The following is a 16855-nucleotide window of genomic DNA, read 5'->3' on the forward strand; positions in this document are numbered from 1 at the left end:
TTTGTACCCAAGCAGGTAAATATTATGATAGCTTCATAAGTCTTGGGTAAAGGGACAATTGTTCGAGTTATGTGTCAAGGTAAAAGTTATTTAAATAATCCTATTTATGTTATATTTTAGATTATTAAAACTGAAAACTAAATAATTTACTATTTACCATTTATTAACTGTTTACTTTTTTGCATTTCACACTCTTTGAACAGGAAAATAGTCTGTTTCACTTTCTGGTACTCAATAACTAGCACAAGTGTAATGGTAGAGTTGTAAGGAAAATAGAAACATGCTTAAAGTCAAAAGAGGAATTCTTTTTCTTAAAAACGCCATGAAAATATTTAACATTAATTTATGTGAAACTCATTTGGGCTTGAGCTACCTGACAATAGTCCTTTAAAACATGATCAAAATAACTCATCTTTAATTTTTTTAAGAGTAACTGAAAAAGTGACATGGCGTCATATCACACAAAACAAATACTAAACATGGATTTGGAACTTTCTTTTTTCTTCTTTGGTCCTGACTAGGAATAAGCAGTAATATGGAATTTAAAAAAACAAAAACAAAACAAAAAAACAACCACCACCAACCAAAAACCGAAACAAACCAAACTTACTCATGATGAAGCTTAAGAGAATGAGGAATGGGAATTTGTAATTTGGAGTTGTCACTGTGAGCCTTTCGGTTCAGGTGTATCCAGATACAGGTCATTGCAAAGGCATGAGTTGACTGTGGTTTGTTAATATCAGGTACAGGAATACACTAAAGAAAGAACACACAAATTACATATTGTATGTATAACCTTTTGTAACAACTAACATTCACTGATCAAGTGGCTTTTTCTGATGCACAGAAGAGTGAACAACACTTATCTGACAAATTTTTGTCTCACACATGTGCATACAACGTCAGCTGAAGACAAAAGGAACCAAGGACTGAATCTGGCTATTAGTTTTTACCCAGAGAACCTAATAAATCATTCAAAAACTTCAGCGGATAAATGCTTACATTTAAAATATATAGGAGTCAAGGGAATTAAATATATATTTTTGTTACAAACCAAATGCTTTCAGACTCAGTTTTGTATAGGACAAATTTCAGAGATTGGTTATGGGATATAAAAGCTCAAAAATGGAAATGGAGAGCTATAATACAGAAAGACAGAGAACAGCAGTAGTTTGACAGTCAATATAAAACTTCCATTAACAGCCCATCAGGAAAAAGGATGCCTTTGCATCTGACAGTCAAATATCCCACAAGAAAAAGATGTAATCTGCTCCATTTACTTAAATGGCATTCAAAACTGGCTTGTAGAAAGCGAGAAAATCCAGTTGGTTTTATATACTGATGCACACCAGAGAAGCCAAGGACAGAGGAATATCAAAAAGTAAGTGTTCTAACTTAGTTCTCGCTCCTACAAAAATGCACAAAGAGCCTGTCCATAAATCCAAAGTGACAGGAGCTACTACAAGCAGGGTGCAATGTGCAGGATGAGTGACTGCAAGTCTGAGTGCTCATCTCACAGCTGGCAATGGGAACTATGCACACAAACATTACAGAAACTATTTGTGTGCGCGAGCATGTATCCCCATGCCCAACTTCAGCAACTAATCAGGACAGTGTGCATTTCAGGATGGGAAAACAGTGTGGTAGATAACTGCCAGTCAGTTTGTGGTCCTGTGTGTGCAGTAGTGCAAAGGAGTAAAGGAGAATAAAGTGCCCCCTTTACTCCATTGCACTGGTTTCATGACTCAGAAGTAGCAGTGGTTGGGGATAGGTGAAGGGAAAGGAGGAATAGTGCTTTCTGAAGGACAGCTACCCCTCCCTCTGCAAAAGGGGACAGGACAGGGTGAGGAGTGGGCAGAGCTTCGGCTCCAACCTCCACTACAACACACTGCCAAGCAAAGGACCTGCCTAACACCAGGTATATGAGGCCTCACACAGGGCATTTTCCCCTCAAGCAGGGTTAAACTAGGAGGCAGATTATGACTTGACAATCTGCTTCCTGGGATGCTCCTGAGGTACTAATGTGTTGCCTCTTGCTTGAGGTTCCTGTCAAAGCCACAAATGAGCTCTTAATTATCATCTATGGGCCAGGTCTGAAACATTAAGGCCGTATACTACCTTTGATCCACAGAGCGTCTCCCCCAAGAACAGTTAGAAGCTCGTACAAGGATTAAGGGTAAAGTATGTACCTTATTTAATATCAATGAGCCTGATGTTCAGAAACGCTGAGCATCTAGAGCTCTTGTTGCCTGCAAGTGGAGCTGTGGATACCCAGCACATCTGCAAATTAGATCCTAAACTTAAAGCAGACACTGTTACAGTCAAAGAGTGGTGCTGTCAGACCCCTGAGGGCTGCTATTATTGCTGCCCTTTATTTAGTCATTTATACCCACCACTCCTCAACTTTCCCCCTCACTTCCACCCCTACAGGAACTTCACAGTGTGGGTTTGCAATTGCATACCAACATCACTTCAAATCATGTTAGCTAAGCTTTTAAAAGTACAAACAAGACCCCTAAAATGCCTTGTTCACTAAAAATATGAGAATGCATCATTTTGTTTTAACCCAGATACCCAAAGACTCATTGAATTCCTTCATATCAGAAATGCCACCACACAGTGATAGGGAAAAAAAAAGAAGTCGTCCTTGAGACTTTCACAGAATAAAATTAGTTACAACTTATTTTGGTGCCAAATGCTTCCCCCTCCACCCAAATTTAATTATTAGAGAAATTCAGCACATAAATTTTGAGCTTAACAGTAGTTTTCACTTTATTTTTGTAATTCCCCTGTTGAATTATGCGGCACAGTATTAAGGTACACATTAAGAGCTAGGTATTATTATTATTATTCCTGAAGGCTCATTTTAATTAACACGTTCAATTATGACTCTGGCTTTTAATTTTGTATGGAAAACTCACTTCTTTTTCAGGGTAAAGGAGATCAAAAAGCTTCATAACTGGGAGGAAGTCAGCCAGTGCATTTTTTTGAATGCTGCCAGAGATGAACTGCAATAGTACCCACATCAGATGGTCTCTGCCTTTAATAAGACCTCGTCCAGCCAACTGTTTAAAAAATACACACACACAAAAAACTTATTTAGGAACAGATACACTGCAGGCAGAGGAAAAATTGCCTTTAACCAACCAGTTCTTGCACAGTAAGTCTTAAGATTCATTCACATACACCTCTACCCCAATATAACACGACCCGATATAACATGAATTCGGATATAATGCGGTAAAGCAGCGCTCCGGCGGATCAAAGCAAGTTCAATATAACGCGGTTTCACTTATAACGCAGTAAGATTTTTTGGCTCCCGAGGACAGCATTGTATCGGGGTAGAGGTGTATATATATTTAGCAGTAAGTTAAAATAGTTAAGTTTTCCATAAGTTGTTGGGGAACATTAAAAAAAACTTCTTAGAAACACTGGATTTGCATTTCCATAACTGGGGATAATATGGGCACAATGGTCTCAAAAACTGAAAGGGTCATGGGATTGAAAATCAGCTGCTTTTTATAAAGGCTAGGTCTACAATATTTGGTCTGAGTACAAGTTATAACAGTATAATCTGAAAGAAAACAAGGCCACCTTCAAATTCCAGCTGCAAATTTATTTTACAACGTATCCAAGTACAGAATGGTATCCTGTAATCTAATGCAATGAAGAGAAAGACCTAACCAGTTAACACCATGACAGGGAGCAGGGGATGAATCAGTGTTCACGTCACACTCCCCATCAGTACTCGGCCCAAGCTGGGGAAGCTAATGATCCAACTAGCAGACCAAATTCGGTGATGGGTCCTGGTCACATGAGACCTGAGGCACATTGTGCACATGCTAAGAAGAACACAATGCATCCGAAGAAGTGGGCTGTAGTCCACGAAAGCTTATGCTCTAATAAATCTGTTAGTCTCTAAGGTGCCACAAGTACTCCTGTTCTTTTTACAATGATTTACATTGCATGAATACTTCATCTCATCTCTGCCAGTGTGATTACAAACTTCAGTCTCACATAGACAGATTCTTTTCACATCCTACCAAAAGAGAATGCCACAGAAAAGGTACCTTTTGATGGAGTGACAGGACCATGTGAGGAAAGCTTGCAAACTGAAAGAGCACGAAGAAAATGAGCTGGCTGGAAAGGTGCTGCCACAACAACTGGCTGGTTCCACCATCGTCAAACTTCTCCTCAGTCTCCGAACGTTCCATGGCATACACGACGAGATCCACCAACTGGTCCTCCAGCACAGGACAGCGCTGTTTGTGCTGCAAGGCAGAGACCAGATACAGTATTCCAAAAGCTTTGCAATTAACTTCAACACAATGGTAACAATTTCAGTACAGTATTTCGACAGAAGGCTGGGAAGCATGAAATGAAGTCTGAACTTAAGAAGTTAAAGGATAAGCCAGTGTATTAAAGCTGCACTGTGTTACAGGTCACAAATAATTTTACATTCTACCGTATATTAATTCCCTGCCCCTCCACACATAAATAATTCTCAGTTGATACTTGGTGTAACAGTTTTCATCAGTACAAAATGTTATTTTTCTGCCATAATATTTATGAATCTAATCGGCACCTGCAAAGCCCAAGTGTTCTAAATATGAGTCTGTGTGTATATGAAGAGAAAACACTAATTGTACCACTAAAAACAGAGGACGTATTCCAAAGATAGCCTATTTGAATATTTATGTTATCTTAAGGAGATGTATGATCTCTTTTACTTCCGGTTCAATTCTATTCCAATTAAAGTTAACAGCAGAAATCTCAATGATTTCAATGGCAGCAAGAAACGGCCTTTGGTTAGGATTCTAAAGGTGAATGGTACATTGACAATTTGTATTTTATAAATTATGGTCTCCTACACTTGATGGGGTGTGATCCCTAGTTTGAGGGCTAGAGTGCTAAACATAGTAGTGTAGCTGCAGTAGCAAGGGCAGTGGAGAGCAGTGGCACAGATTAGTCATCCTGAGTACATACCCCTAAGGTTTGGGAGTTCTGTACTCAGGGCAGTTAGTCCATACTGCGGCTCACCACTGTCTATGCTACTGCAGCTATGCCACTATTTTTAGCACGCTAGCTCCATTAGAGCTAGTGGGAGTATGTCAAGCTGGGAATCAGACCCCTAGCTCCAAGTTGTGGACAGCCTTAGACATGATTAATGTCCCAAGTAATGGTGACACACTAGTTTATATACCATGGTGATGAGAACCATAAAAATTATTTAGGTTGCAGCTTCTCCACAGGCAATTTCCAGGCCCCTAAATACACAAATAAATAAATCACCTCTTAAAATCTCTCTCTTCCTTGATGTCTTTCAACAATGATCAAATATAGAATATATTCATTATGTGTGTGTATATATATCTCTACCCCGATATAATGTGACCCGATATAACACAAATTCGGATATAACGCAGTAAAGCAGTGCCGCGGGGAGGGGGGGGGGCTGCGCACCCCGGCGGATCAAAGCAAGTTTGATAGGATGCCGTTTCACCTATAACGCGGTAAGATTTTTTGGCTCCTGAGGACAGCGTTATATCAGGGTAGAGGTGTATATAAAAAATAAAATATCTGCAGTACTTGAAGTTTGCACCTCCAACTTTTTGGTACAAGTTTAGACTATTTTCTGTGCATAAGTTATATTGTAAACACTTTTGTAAGGAACTGTGTATTACTTTATGTTTGTACATCTTCAAACAGAATGATAAGCCCTAAATGCTATTGAGGGGGTAAAAGCCGAGTGTAATTTGACTCATTCCATACAGTGCTAGGGCTTGAAGATTTATTGTGTCATTCTACAGACTAGGTTTAAAAATAGTTACATTTAGATTTTTACACCTAATTCCTGTAACATAATGCAGCCTTAATTAAAGAAAAAAGTATTACTTTAATGATGAGAGAAAAGAAGGAACTGAGCTGCTCAAATACTAGTCATGAAAATACAGTGTCCCTTTCTAGAGGCAAAAAAGGCTTTTTTTTATTATTATTTTTTAAAAAATAGAAGTTTAATTTTTTTTTTTTTTTAACCAAAATACATGTCAGGGCTTCCTTAACAAAGGAGTTCTTTGACTCGCTAGCCAGGCAGCCTAAAAACCTTTTTAATAAAAAAGGAAAGAAAATTGCTGAAAGGAGATGCTCATTCTAATTTTAACCAATATTAGTCTTTTGCCATGAAAAAGGGATTTTTTTCCTTCAAATTAAGAATAAAATGCAAGAATGGGAAAACTTGACAAATATAATGAACATCATCCCCTCTTTTACATGCTCTTTGCCAGCTCAAAACTGCAGAAAGCTACAAGTTTAGCTGCGCTTTCTTGAAGCATGCTTAACACAAACTTCTAACTAAAAAGGGAAGCATCAATTTCTGTTTCACCTTCTCTTCCAAATACACAAGGCCATTGTCACATATCAACCACATTACAGGTTTACAAAGAGCAATATTAACACCACCAGTTGAGAATACTTTTTTCCAAATGCAACTAATTATGAAGCAGAGCAGGGTGCAACAGACAACACTACAGACTATTTCATAATCCAGCATGCAAAACTACTGTGTACAGGGCTTGAAATTCACTAGCTTGATAGGCAGTGGGTTAATGTCCAACAGCCCACCAACCTTAGCCTATATTAAAAAATAAAAGTTATTCAAAATATACAATAGACAGGAAAATATGACCATGAAAAAGAAAGCCAGAATTTCCAGTAGGAATTTTCCACTAGTAATGTACATTTTATTCTATAGTTTATAATAAAATTGACAAAATGGTAGTCAGATCCCCAGCACATTTAATTAAGGAACAAGTCTCAATAAATATATATTTTAACATTTAAATAATATCAAGGCTGGACAAACTTTGGAGCCAGGAAATTCAAGCACACAGCTGATCACTTAATCCTCTCGAGTTAATTGAGCATTAACTCAATATCTGGCATTTTACTATTTTCCATACATAAAGGTTTGAAGCAACTTATATGTAAACCTCATGCTTTGGACTACTCACATGAGTAAAATTATGCACATATGAAAAAGTTTGCAGGATTGGGGCTTTAATTTATTAAAAACAGGCATATCCCAGGGACTGGTCTACAGCATGAATACCTATAGCCTCATGGTTTAATTCCTTAAAATACCAGAACTAGCAGTTACTAATTTGCCTTTTTTTGGTTAAAGGAGTATTTTTGGAATTATATATGAATTTTAAAAAGTATCTAAAACAATTAAGACTTTCTTCTAAGACCCACTTATTACAATAATTTTTTTTTAAATTTGGTTAAACAAAATGATTCCCAGGCTAGTAACTGGAGTTTCATCCTGAGACAAGTTTTTAAATGCTTGAAAAATGGGGATTTATATTTGAAACTGCAATTAAACCATAAACAAATATGGAAAAAAAAAATCAGAACAGTACTACCACGGCCATTTCTGACTTTCTGAAAAAGTTTATAAGACCAATCCCTGAAGAACTAGGGATGCCATAGTGAACTGGTCAAAATGTCAACTGCCTTCTAATAAAAAATAATTTAGAGAAAACACATTTTTTAAAAATTTTAATAATTCAATAAATAATGTAACTGTCCTCATAGTTCTCAAATATTTAATAAAATATGGATGGTTGAGCTATCTGAGGAACAATTAATAAATGCTTTAGACACTGTGGATAATACCGGTACAAATTGCCCCCTTTTCCAAATATGGTGGTTACCCAGGCTCACAATTAGCTTGTTAAAATTGCAACCAGACATTTGTATCGAGTCTGATCCTACTTCTACCAGCTTAATGAACATTTTGCCATTTTCTTCAATAGGAGCTGAATCAATCCCAGTAAGAAGTATGTGCCATTTCTGACATATGAATGGAAAGAATATCAAAGGGTTAGTTTACACCTTAACACCAGTGGATCCATAATGTTTGCCATATTAATACTGTGAAATACCAGGAAATTCAAATTCCTAGTACCAAACAGAAAATGTGATAAAAAGAAAAGGGAAAGGAAAGTCAACTGAATAATACTGTATTAAGTCATTCCTTTCACTTCATGCTTCAATTCCATTTCCGGGATGCATAGACCGAGGTAAAATCAACAGCTCCTTTCTCAAACAACCTGGCCAAATGGATTTAGGCAGGGATGAAACTACAACCTGGCTTGGGAGAAGGCATAGAAGAGGATATTCTATTTTAATCTTTATACCATCACTGCTGGCTGAAAAGGTGAACAGCAAAGATTTTAAGAACTTATGAAGAGCCATACTGGGTCAGACCAACAGTTCATCTAGCCCAGTACTCTCTCTTCAGTCACCAGAACCAAATGCTCCAGAGGGAGTAACAAAACCGAGCAAGGGACACCTTGCAGAGGCTAGGGACACCTTGAGCATGGTCCCTGACCATGTTGGCTAATAGCTACTGATGGGCCTATCCTCCGTGAACTTATCAAATTCTTTTTTGAACCGTTATATTTTTGGTCTTCACACCATCCTGACAATGAATTCCACGGATTGACTTCCTTTTGTTTGTTTTAAACCTGCTGCCTATTAAATTTCATCAGGTGATCCCTGGTTCATGTTACATGAACATATCCTCATTCATGATTTTATAGACCTCTAACATATTGCCTCCTAGTTGTCTCTTTTCCAAGATGAGCAGTCCAATCTCTTTAATCTCTCCTCATATAGAAGCTGTTTCATACCCCTAATCATTTTTGCTGCCCTTCGCTATACTTTTTCCATTTTTAATATATCTTTTTGAGAGAGGGCAACCAGAACGGCACACAGTATTCAAGGTGTGGGCATACCGCTGATTTATAGAGAGGCGTTATAATATTGTGTGTCTTATTATCTAACCATTTCCTAATGGTTTCTAACATTGTTAGCTTTTTGGACTGCTGCTGCGCACTGAGCACGTTTTCAGAGAACTATCCATAATGACTCAAAGACCTTTTTCTTCCGTGGTAACAGCTAATTTAGACCCCATCATTTTGTATATATAATTGGGACTATGTTTTCTAATGCGGATTACTTTGCATTTATCAACATTGTATTTCATCTGACATTTTCCCGCCCAGTCACCCAGTTTTGTGAGATTCCCTTGCAACTCCTCACAGTCTGCTTTCGATTTAGCCATCTTGAGTAATTCTGTATTGTCTGCAAACTTTGCCACCTCACTGTTTACCTCCTTTTCCAGACCATTTATGAATATGTTGACCAGCTCAGTTCCCAGTGCAGACCCTTAAGGGACCCCCACTATTTATTCTCCATTCTGAAAATTGACCATTTATTCCTACCCTTTGTTTCCTATCTTTTAGCCAGTTACTGATCCATGAGGTGACCTTCCCTCTTATCCCATGACTGCTTAGTTTGCTTAAGAGTCTTTGATGAGGGACCCCTTGTCAACATGTATGTTGAACCCATAAAAGAATTCTAATAGATTGGCGAGATATGATTTCCAATTACAAAAGCCACATTGACTCTTCCCCAACATATCATGTGTCTGATAATTTTGTTCTTTACTATAGTTTTAACCAATTTGCCTGGTGCTGAAGTTAGGCTGTAATTACTAGGTTCGCCACTGGAGCCTTTTTTAAAGATCGGCACCACATTAGGGGGGAGGGATAGCTCAGTGGTTTGAGCATTGGCCTGCTAAACCCAGGGTTGTGAGTTCAATCCTTGAGGGGGCCACTTAGGGATCTGGGGCAAAATCAAAAATTGGTCCTGCTAGTGAAGGCATGGGGCTGGACTCGATGGCCTTTCAAGGTCCCTTCCAGTTCTAGGAGATGGGATATCTCCGAAAATTTAGAAATTTAGCTATCAGCTAGTCACCTGGTATGGAGGCTAATTTAAGCAATAGGTTACATACCACAGTTAGTAGTTCTGCAATTTCATATTGAGTTCCTTCAGAGCTCTTGGGTAAATACCATCTGGTCCTGGTGACTTATTACTGTTTACTTTATCAGTTTGTTCCAAAGCCTCCTCTACTGACACTTCAGTCTGGGACAGTTCCTCAGATTTGTCACCTAAAAAGAATGGCTCAGGTTTGGGAATCTCCCTAACAGCCTCTGCAGAGAAGACTGATGCAAAGAATTTATTTAGCTTCTCCACAATGGCCTTGTCTTTCTTGAGAGCTTCTTTAGCACCTCGATTGTTCAGTGGCCCTACTGATTGTTTGCAGGCTTCCTGCTTTTGATGTACTTTAAAAAAAAAAAAAAAAAAAAAGAAGAAGAAATTTATTGTTACATTTGTCTCTCTTTTGCTTCAAATTCTTTTTTGGCCCACCTAATTATACTTTTATACTTGACTTGCCAGAATTTATGTTCCTTTCTATTTTAATATGAGTAAAATTGTTTTAAGGTCCAAAATTATTAACAGCAGGCAATAATTACAGGTACAGAAACAAAATGTTTGAAGATATCTTTCATGCACACTTGCCAAGCGATAGAAATCACACGTTAAAGAAAGCTTAGAGCACTCCACTGTTTGATGGGTCAGAGATACCATCAAGGAACCCAAACTGCAGGCAACTAAGCTAAAGAGGAAGTGGTTTTCAATTTGTTTTAAATGTATGTTTAGTCACAGAGGAAAATAAAATCATACTCCAATATGGGATACCAGCCTGAAACATGATAAAGGGGTGATTATTCAGCACTTTCTGAAAAGGACGCCCCTTGAAGAGGTGGCAATTTGACTTCCTGAAATTTCGGCATCCAAAATAACTAATCATATTTAAAGTATTTGCTATGACGAACATTCTATGAAACTGTACAAAGTTAAAGAAATATTGGGAAGAAATTAGTAATATACTGAAGGAGATGAAATACAAATTGGATCAAACTGTACATCCTAAAGGACAATTTAATTTTTAACACTTATGCAAGAGATGGTGTACCACACTTTCGCATGCCAAATTGTGCATTACTAGAAAATGGAAAACCCCCAGAACCCACACACTATAAGAATATTTTGAAGATATAATTTTTCATCGAGACCAATGTGACAGAAATAGCCATAAAAGACTAAACAAAAACTGAGAATCCTGACATTAGTGTGTAAAATTGTGTATCCTTCTCTGCCTTGATGTTTGTCTCTACAAGGTTAATATGAAAAACAGTTAAATTTGTACTTTTCGTGTACCTCAAAGAACTTTTTCAAAGTAAATATTTCTAATATAAATCTATACATGGTTAAAAAACAAAAATAATACTAACAGTTTTGCTGTTCACCTTTAAGAATATTTGATAATCAGGTCAAGGGTCTTGTTTATCGGTATCACATTTATCCTGAACACTTTTCTACTGTAATGAGCTAATAGGTACACATGAAGGCTCCAATCCTGCAACTGGGTCTGTGTGGATAGGTAAGTGAGGGTCTGCAAAGCATAGCTAAGTAAAAGGGGCAGATCTGATTGTAGGATAGTCCTATATTTATTTGTTTCTACGTTTATTTCTAAGAGTTGGCAAGGCACAAAACTAGTTTTTAAAACAAAGTTTACACTATTAATGATTTTCTTTACATTTTCAATAGTTTCTGTTATACTGACAACCACTTGGCCTTCAATAGATTAACTCATATCTAATACTATTATCTAGATGGATTATCATCATCATCACAAAAATAGTTAAGAATTTTACTGCAGGTAGCAACACAAATAGCATGCTTTTCAGGAAGTGCTATACAACATTTTACTGAAGCTACTGGAAATATCAATGCAGTCATAATAAATTAACCTACACCCAAATGTGAGTAAACTTTCATATTCTACTTAAAACTGTGAAAAATAGGATTTTTAAGGTGTACTGCTTAATATTTTCTCTTCTATCCTGATACACCCCCTATTTCATGCTTAAATTTTTACTGTCAATACAATGGTCTGAAAGTCCATATACTGGTATTATGGTAGCACAGCTACAGTTCATGTTCTGTCAGCATTTCCATTATAAGCCATGTTTTTCAAGGGTTTGTTTCTTTGCCATAAAAATTCACTCTAGGTTGAAACACTGTGTAGAAAATACCATCTAGAACTCAAAAAAATAAAGTATTTCAGTTATCTTTTAATTAGAGAATAGCAAACTTAAAAGTTAAAATTAACATTTTAACTTTGATCTTCTGGCCTGAAAGGGCAGACCACCACCAATAAACTAAACATAATACATTCAGTACACATTTTACCCTATGTCTTGTGCTATTTAGCAACTAAACCATAAAAAGCTGCACAAAGTGACAACCTGATCTATTGTCTAAATAGAAATTTAGACACAAGAAAAAATCAGATTAATTTAAATATTAATCTAGCGGCTAGTTTTCATAGTTTTACATTTCAGCTGCCTTAGATGATTTTGGTTTTAAAATATTTAGGATAATTACATGCAATGGAGTATTATTTGTCAAATAGCTTGATAAGATAAAGAAGTTTGTGCATTCAAAAGGACTGACCAAATCAAGTAACGTGATCTGTTTTTATTTACAGTGGAAGATATTATACGCGAGGTTTCAGAGTCATGCAAATTTTACAGTCAAGTTACAAATCCCTGAAAGAAGTTTTATAAATGGAAACACTGACACAACCTTCACCATAGTATTGCAAACAGCAACGCTATTTTACATATCTTAGATATTACTTTTTTTTTTTAAATAGATGTTGATCCGGTTACTATTCTAAGAAGGATTCAAAATTTAAAAAATAAAAAGGTTGTAATAACCGATATTTACAATTTCAAGCATAAGTCCATACAGTAGATTTGGACAGGAAATAAACAGAAGGTTTATAAAATTTGGCTTTAAAAACAAACAAACATTTTTTCTAGCACTTTGTATTGTCTTAGTTCACCCTGCTTGGAGGACACTGGAAGGTTAATGTAGGAAAGGGAATTTGTCACAGAGGCTGTCTGATAATGTGACCTCCCCATCAAGTTCCATTTTAGCAGTTGTTGCCTCTCCAGATATACAGTGCTAAAAGTGAATTCAAGGAATGTTTTTATATTCACATAAGGAAAGAAAGAACTGGACCAATAATCTCTCTTCATCCAAAAATTCCAGCAAACCAAGAAAAAGCCTATAGATCAGGTGGGGAAGTGGTGGTGGTCCAACCCAACTAAAATTTTAGGATTAGAGGACCACTGGGGCTGTAAATTTTCATATTAAATAAATCTCTCATATCCTAAGAGATTTTAATGAGAATTTGCCCTTGTCCTAGCATCTAATGGTCCTGCCAATTTCAAGCCCTGACCGTACATGTATTCTCTAACTGGAATCAGTGGCTACAAAGCGGCCAGCGTATCGTTAGTCACAATACAACAGTAAGGTTGTGAACATACCTGAGCAATGTTCAAGGTCTAGAGCATTGGAGGATGGGCAGGACAAGACAGGACAGAACAAAAATAAAGGAAGAAAAAAAGAAAAGACAAAACAGTGACTATGAGGCCAGCCTCAAGGAATCCCAAGTCAGACAAAGCCCTCCCACTTAAAGGTATAAAAAAATAAAATCAGTGCTCGACTGATAGAATGCTGTAACATGCCAAAGTAACAACATACAACAAAGTTCTGGGAACTAATTACATGAACATTAACAAGAACTTTTAAAAAAAACTAATAACTTTGGTAAGTTATAGTCTGTCAAAGGTATAGTTGAGGCTGGCCTTATAGGAAAAAAAAAAAGCAATGCAAAAAAAAAAATCAATATTTTAAATCTCTATTTTTCAATTTAAACACCCTTAAAGTAATATAAAAATGATAGGTACAATATAGAATCCAATTTACCTAATATGATATTATTTAAAAAAAAATCACTGTCCGGACCTAAACTGTTTTGCTCAGTTAGCTATAGCAAAGAAAAGAGAAAAGAATAGTGCAGATTCTATGCAGAATTAAATCGTGCATCACAGTATAGTACAGTACCTGTTTATTCAGACCTAGCATATTGCAGACCATATCCCTGGAATAAGGTTGTTCCAACACATATCTCAACAAAGCAGTCTGTGGCTCAAACAGATCCTTAAAAACAAACAAACAAACATACGCGAACATTGCCTCAAGATTAAATTAAATGTTGTGATTAAATGTAACAAAATTAAAAATGAATTATTTTCAATGTGTTTATATTTGTAGGTATGTACCATTGGTGGTGAACTATTTTGTTCTCGAATACCCAAGAGGGAGGTAAGTATCAGCAGAGTGTGTCCTCCTCTAGGTTTTACACTCCCAGTTGTGGGTGACCTTCTTCGACAATAAGAAGATGGGATACTTTTTGGAAAACATCTTTGAAATATGGGCAGAACAGCTTCAGAAGACCAATGAGATTCCTCTCAATAAGGGCTGTGCACACTGCCTCCACAGTGCTCCTGGGGTCTGAGACCAATTTAAAAAGTGAAATCAGGTGTCTTGCCCGTTGTGCAAGGCATGAACTACATAGTTCTTTTTTTCCACATTCTATTTCCTCTATATCTTCCTCTCTCTCTCTCTCACATGCAGACACAGAATAGGTGCATGCAACACCTACTGCTTCTCAGAATTCAGGGCATCAGTGTGCCAGGCAGTAAAAACATCACATACCGCCTGGTGTGTGTATGGTTTGCCATTACTGTGTCATGTATTTGGAGAAAATTAAGTTAATTAATTTTGAAGTTCTAATTGAAAATGGGATAGCCCGAGTTTTCAAAATAATTGCCCTCTTCCTTTCTCTAATCTACAAATAAATAGTAATTTCATAGATTAAACACACAAAAGTTTCATAACTAAGAGGTTTACGCATGCATACCTTATCATATGGCAAGAGTCCTTTCAAAGGGAAACGAAGGGTTGTAGGATCCAGCTTCCATGAGTTACACATGGCGCCAGAGTTATTTACCACAGGAAGAAGACTACAACGTCCTGCACATATTACACAGAATGAGAAAGGATAAACGCTAAGGAAGTTGAGTGGATATGGCACTTAATCATTAAAGGTCAAGAACGCACCTCGGAAACTACTAATAATATTCCTTCCCGCTATATTTATTTAAATCTGTTATCTCCCACCAGGAATTGGCTAGCATAAAGCTTCCAATGTTAGCAATTATTCCTTTTGCATTAGAAATCTCAACTCATTAGCTAAAGGGCAAACTCAACTATTATGTTTTGCTATAAACTGTTCAGTTTGGACATCCCCAGATATATTAAAATACTTGTAAATATGACACTAAAAGATACTCTTTATCCTCAGGAGAAGTCTTCCTATTCACATCATATGCTCAGACCATAAAAAACTTTTTTTTTGTCCAATAAATATTTATAACTAAAGCAGGAGTTGTATTTCAGCCATAATGGGCCATTATGGACCTTTTATTGTAAATGGGTCAAGCCTCTTCTCTGGATGGTCACAGTTCTTTTATTGCCATTACATCCAAAAGCACAGGAGAAGTAATGTAATAATATTCAGTTTGGCTACACTGAGCCTTCAACTTCCCTCAAACAAAATGAAATTAAAGGATAACTGCTTTCCCCCTGCCACCCTATTAAAGTACAGTAACTCCTCACTTAATGTTGTAGTTATGTTCCTAAAAAATGCGACTTTAAGCAAAATGATGTTAAGCAAATCCAATTTCCCCACAGGAATTAATGTAAATTGGGGGGGGAGGGGGGGTTAGGTTCCAGGGAAATTTTTTTCACCAGACAAAAGACTCTCTCTCTGTGTATGTATATATGTATACACACACACATCTACACAGTATAAGTTTTAAACAAACAATTTAATACTGTATGCAGCAATGATGATTGTGAAGCTTGGTTGAGGTGGTGGAGTCAGGGTGGGATATTTCCCAGGGAGTGCCTTACTGCTAAATGATGAACTAGCACTCGGCTGAGCCCTCAAGGGTTAAACACATTGTTGTTAATGTAGCCTCACACTCTACAAGGCAGCACGAATGGAGGGAGGGGAGGCAGTGTGGCAGAGAGAGACAGAGACACACACCATGTGTGTGTGAGAGAGAGACATGTGCATTGCCCCTTTAAGTATGCTGACCCAACTCTAAGTACATTGCCTTTTTAAGTAGATCAGCCACTTGAGACAGCAGCTGCTGCCAGCGAGCTCCCTCCATCCGGAGCCCTGTGATGTCCCCTACCTGCTCTGTGGAGATGGGGGGCAGGAGCAGGGGGAGGAAGACACCCTGACATTAGCACCCCCCCACACACACACACAGCAAGCAGGAGACTTCCAGGAGCAGCTCCAAGGCAGAGGGCAGGAGCAGCACACGGCAGTGAGGGGGAGGGACAGCTGAACTGACCCGCAATTGATAGCCTGCTGGGCAGTTGCCACACAGGGAACTTAGGGGAGCTGACGGGGGGCTGCCGGTCCACCCTAGTTCCAAGCCCTGACCAGCTAGCTCCAACGGGTTGCTCTTTCTGCAAGCAGTGGACAAAGCAGACGGCTGCCAAACGACATTATAAGGGAGCACTGAGCAACTTTAAATAAGCATGTTCCCTAATGATCAGCAACGTAACAATGAAATGTTAACCAGGACGAGGTTAATTGAGGAGTTACTGTAGATGGTTAGTCCACCCACTCTGGTTTCCTGCCTTCAGCAGTAATTATACTACTATACTGTAGTAGTAGTGGGTGTGGGCAGGACTACTATACACAGCACCTTAAACTGTGTATAGACTGTTTGTGGAGTCAGAGAATGTATAAAGTCAACAATACACCTGGTCATTTATGCAAATACTTTCAGCAAATTAGGAAATCTCTTCCAGGACTGAGAGTCACATGAATAAATCCTTTCCATGTGTTTGGAAAAATATACTTGAGTGTTAACATACTCTTGCAAAAACAAAGAAATAACCAACAACAAAAAAAAAAAACGTACAGGGAAAAAAGCATCCTTCTTCT

At 37.6% G+C, this 16855-nt stretch overlaps 1 protein-coding gene across 4 annotated transcripts in view; it reads right to left on the reverse strand.

Annotated features, from left to right (window-relative positions):
- Positions 1–16855, reverse strand: part of MED23 (mediator complex subunit 23) — a 48546-nt gene that overhangs the window by 23401 nt on the left and 8290 nt on the right. Inside the window, exons 9-14 of one of the 4 annotated variants that reach the window (XM_005280280.5) lie at positions 14750–14862; positions 13891–13986; positions 13311–13328; positions 4071–4271; positions 2922–3065; positions 611–756 (exon numbers count right to left, since the gene is read on the reverse strand). In XM_005280280.5, coding sequence (XP_005280337.2) covers positions 611–756; positions 2922–3065; positions 4071–4271; positions 13311–13328; positions 13891–13986; positions 14750–14862 — 718 coding nt within the window. Of the gene's footprint in view, positions 1–610; positions 757–2921; positions 3066–4070; positions 4272–13310; positions 13329–13890; positions 13987–14108; positions 14247–14749; positions 14863–16855 lie in introns of those variants that run through there. The other 3 variants (XM_042848171.2, XM_008176591.4, XM_065588646.1) reach the window with 3 other exon arrangements.

Source organism: Chrysemys picta, chromosome 3 (assembly GCF_011386835.1).
Source record: "Chrysemys picta bellii isolate R12L10 chromosome 3, ASM1138683v2, whole genome shotgun sequence".
Classification (NCBI taxonomy): Eukaryota; Metazoa; Chordata; order Testudines; family Emydidae; genus Chrysemys; species Chrysemys picta.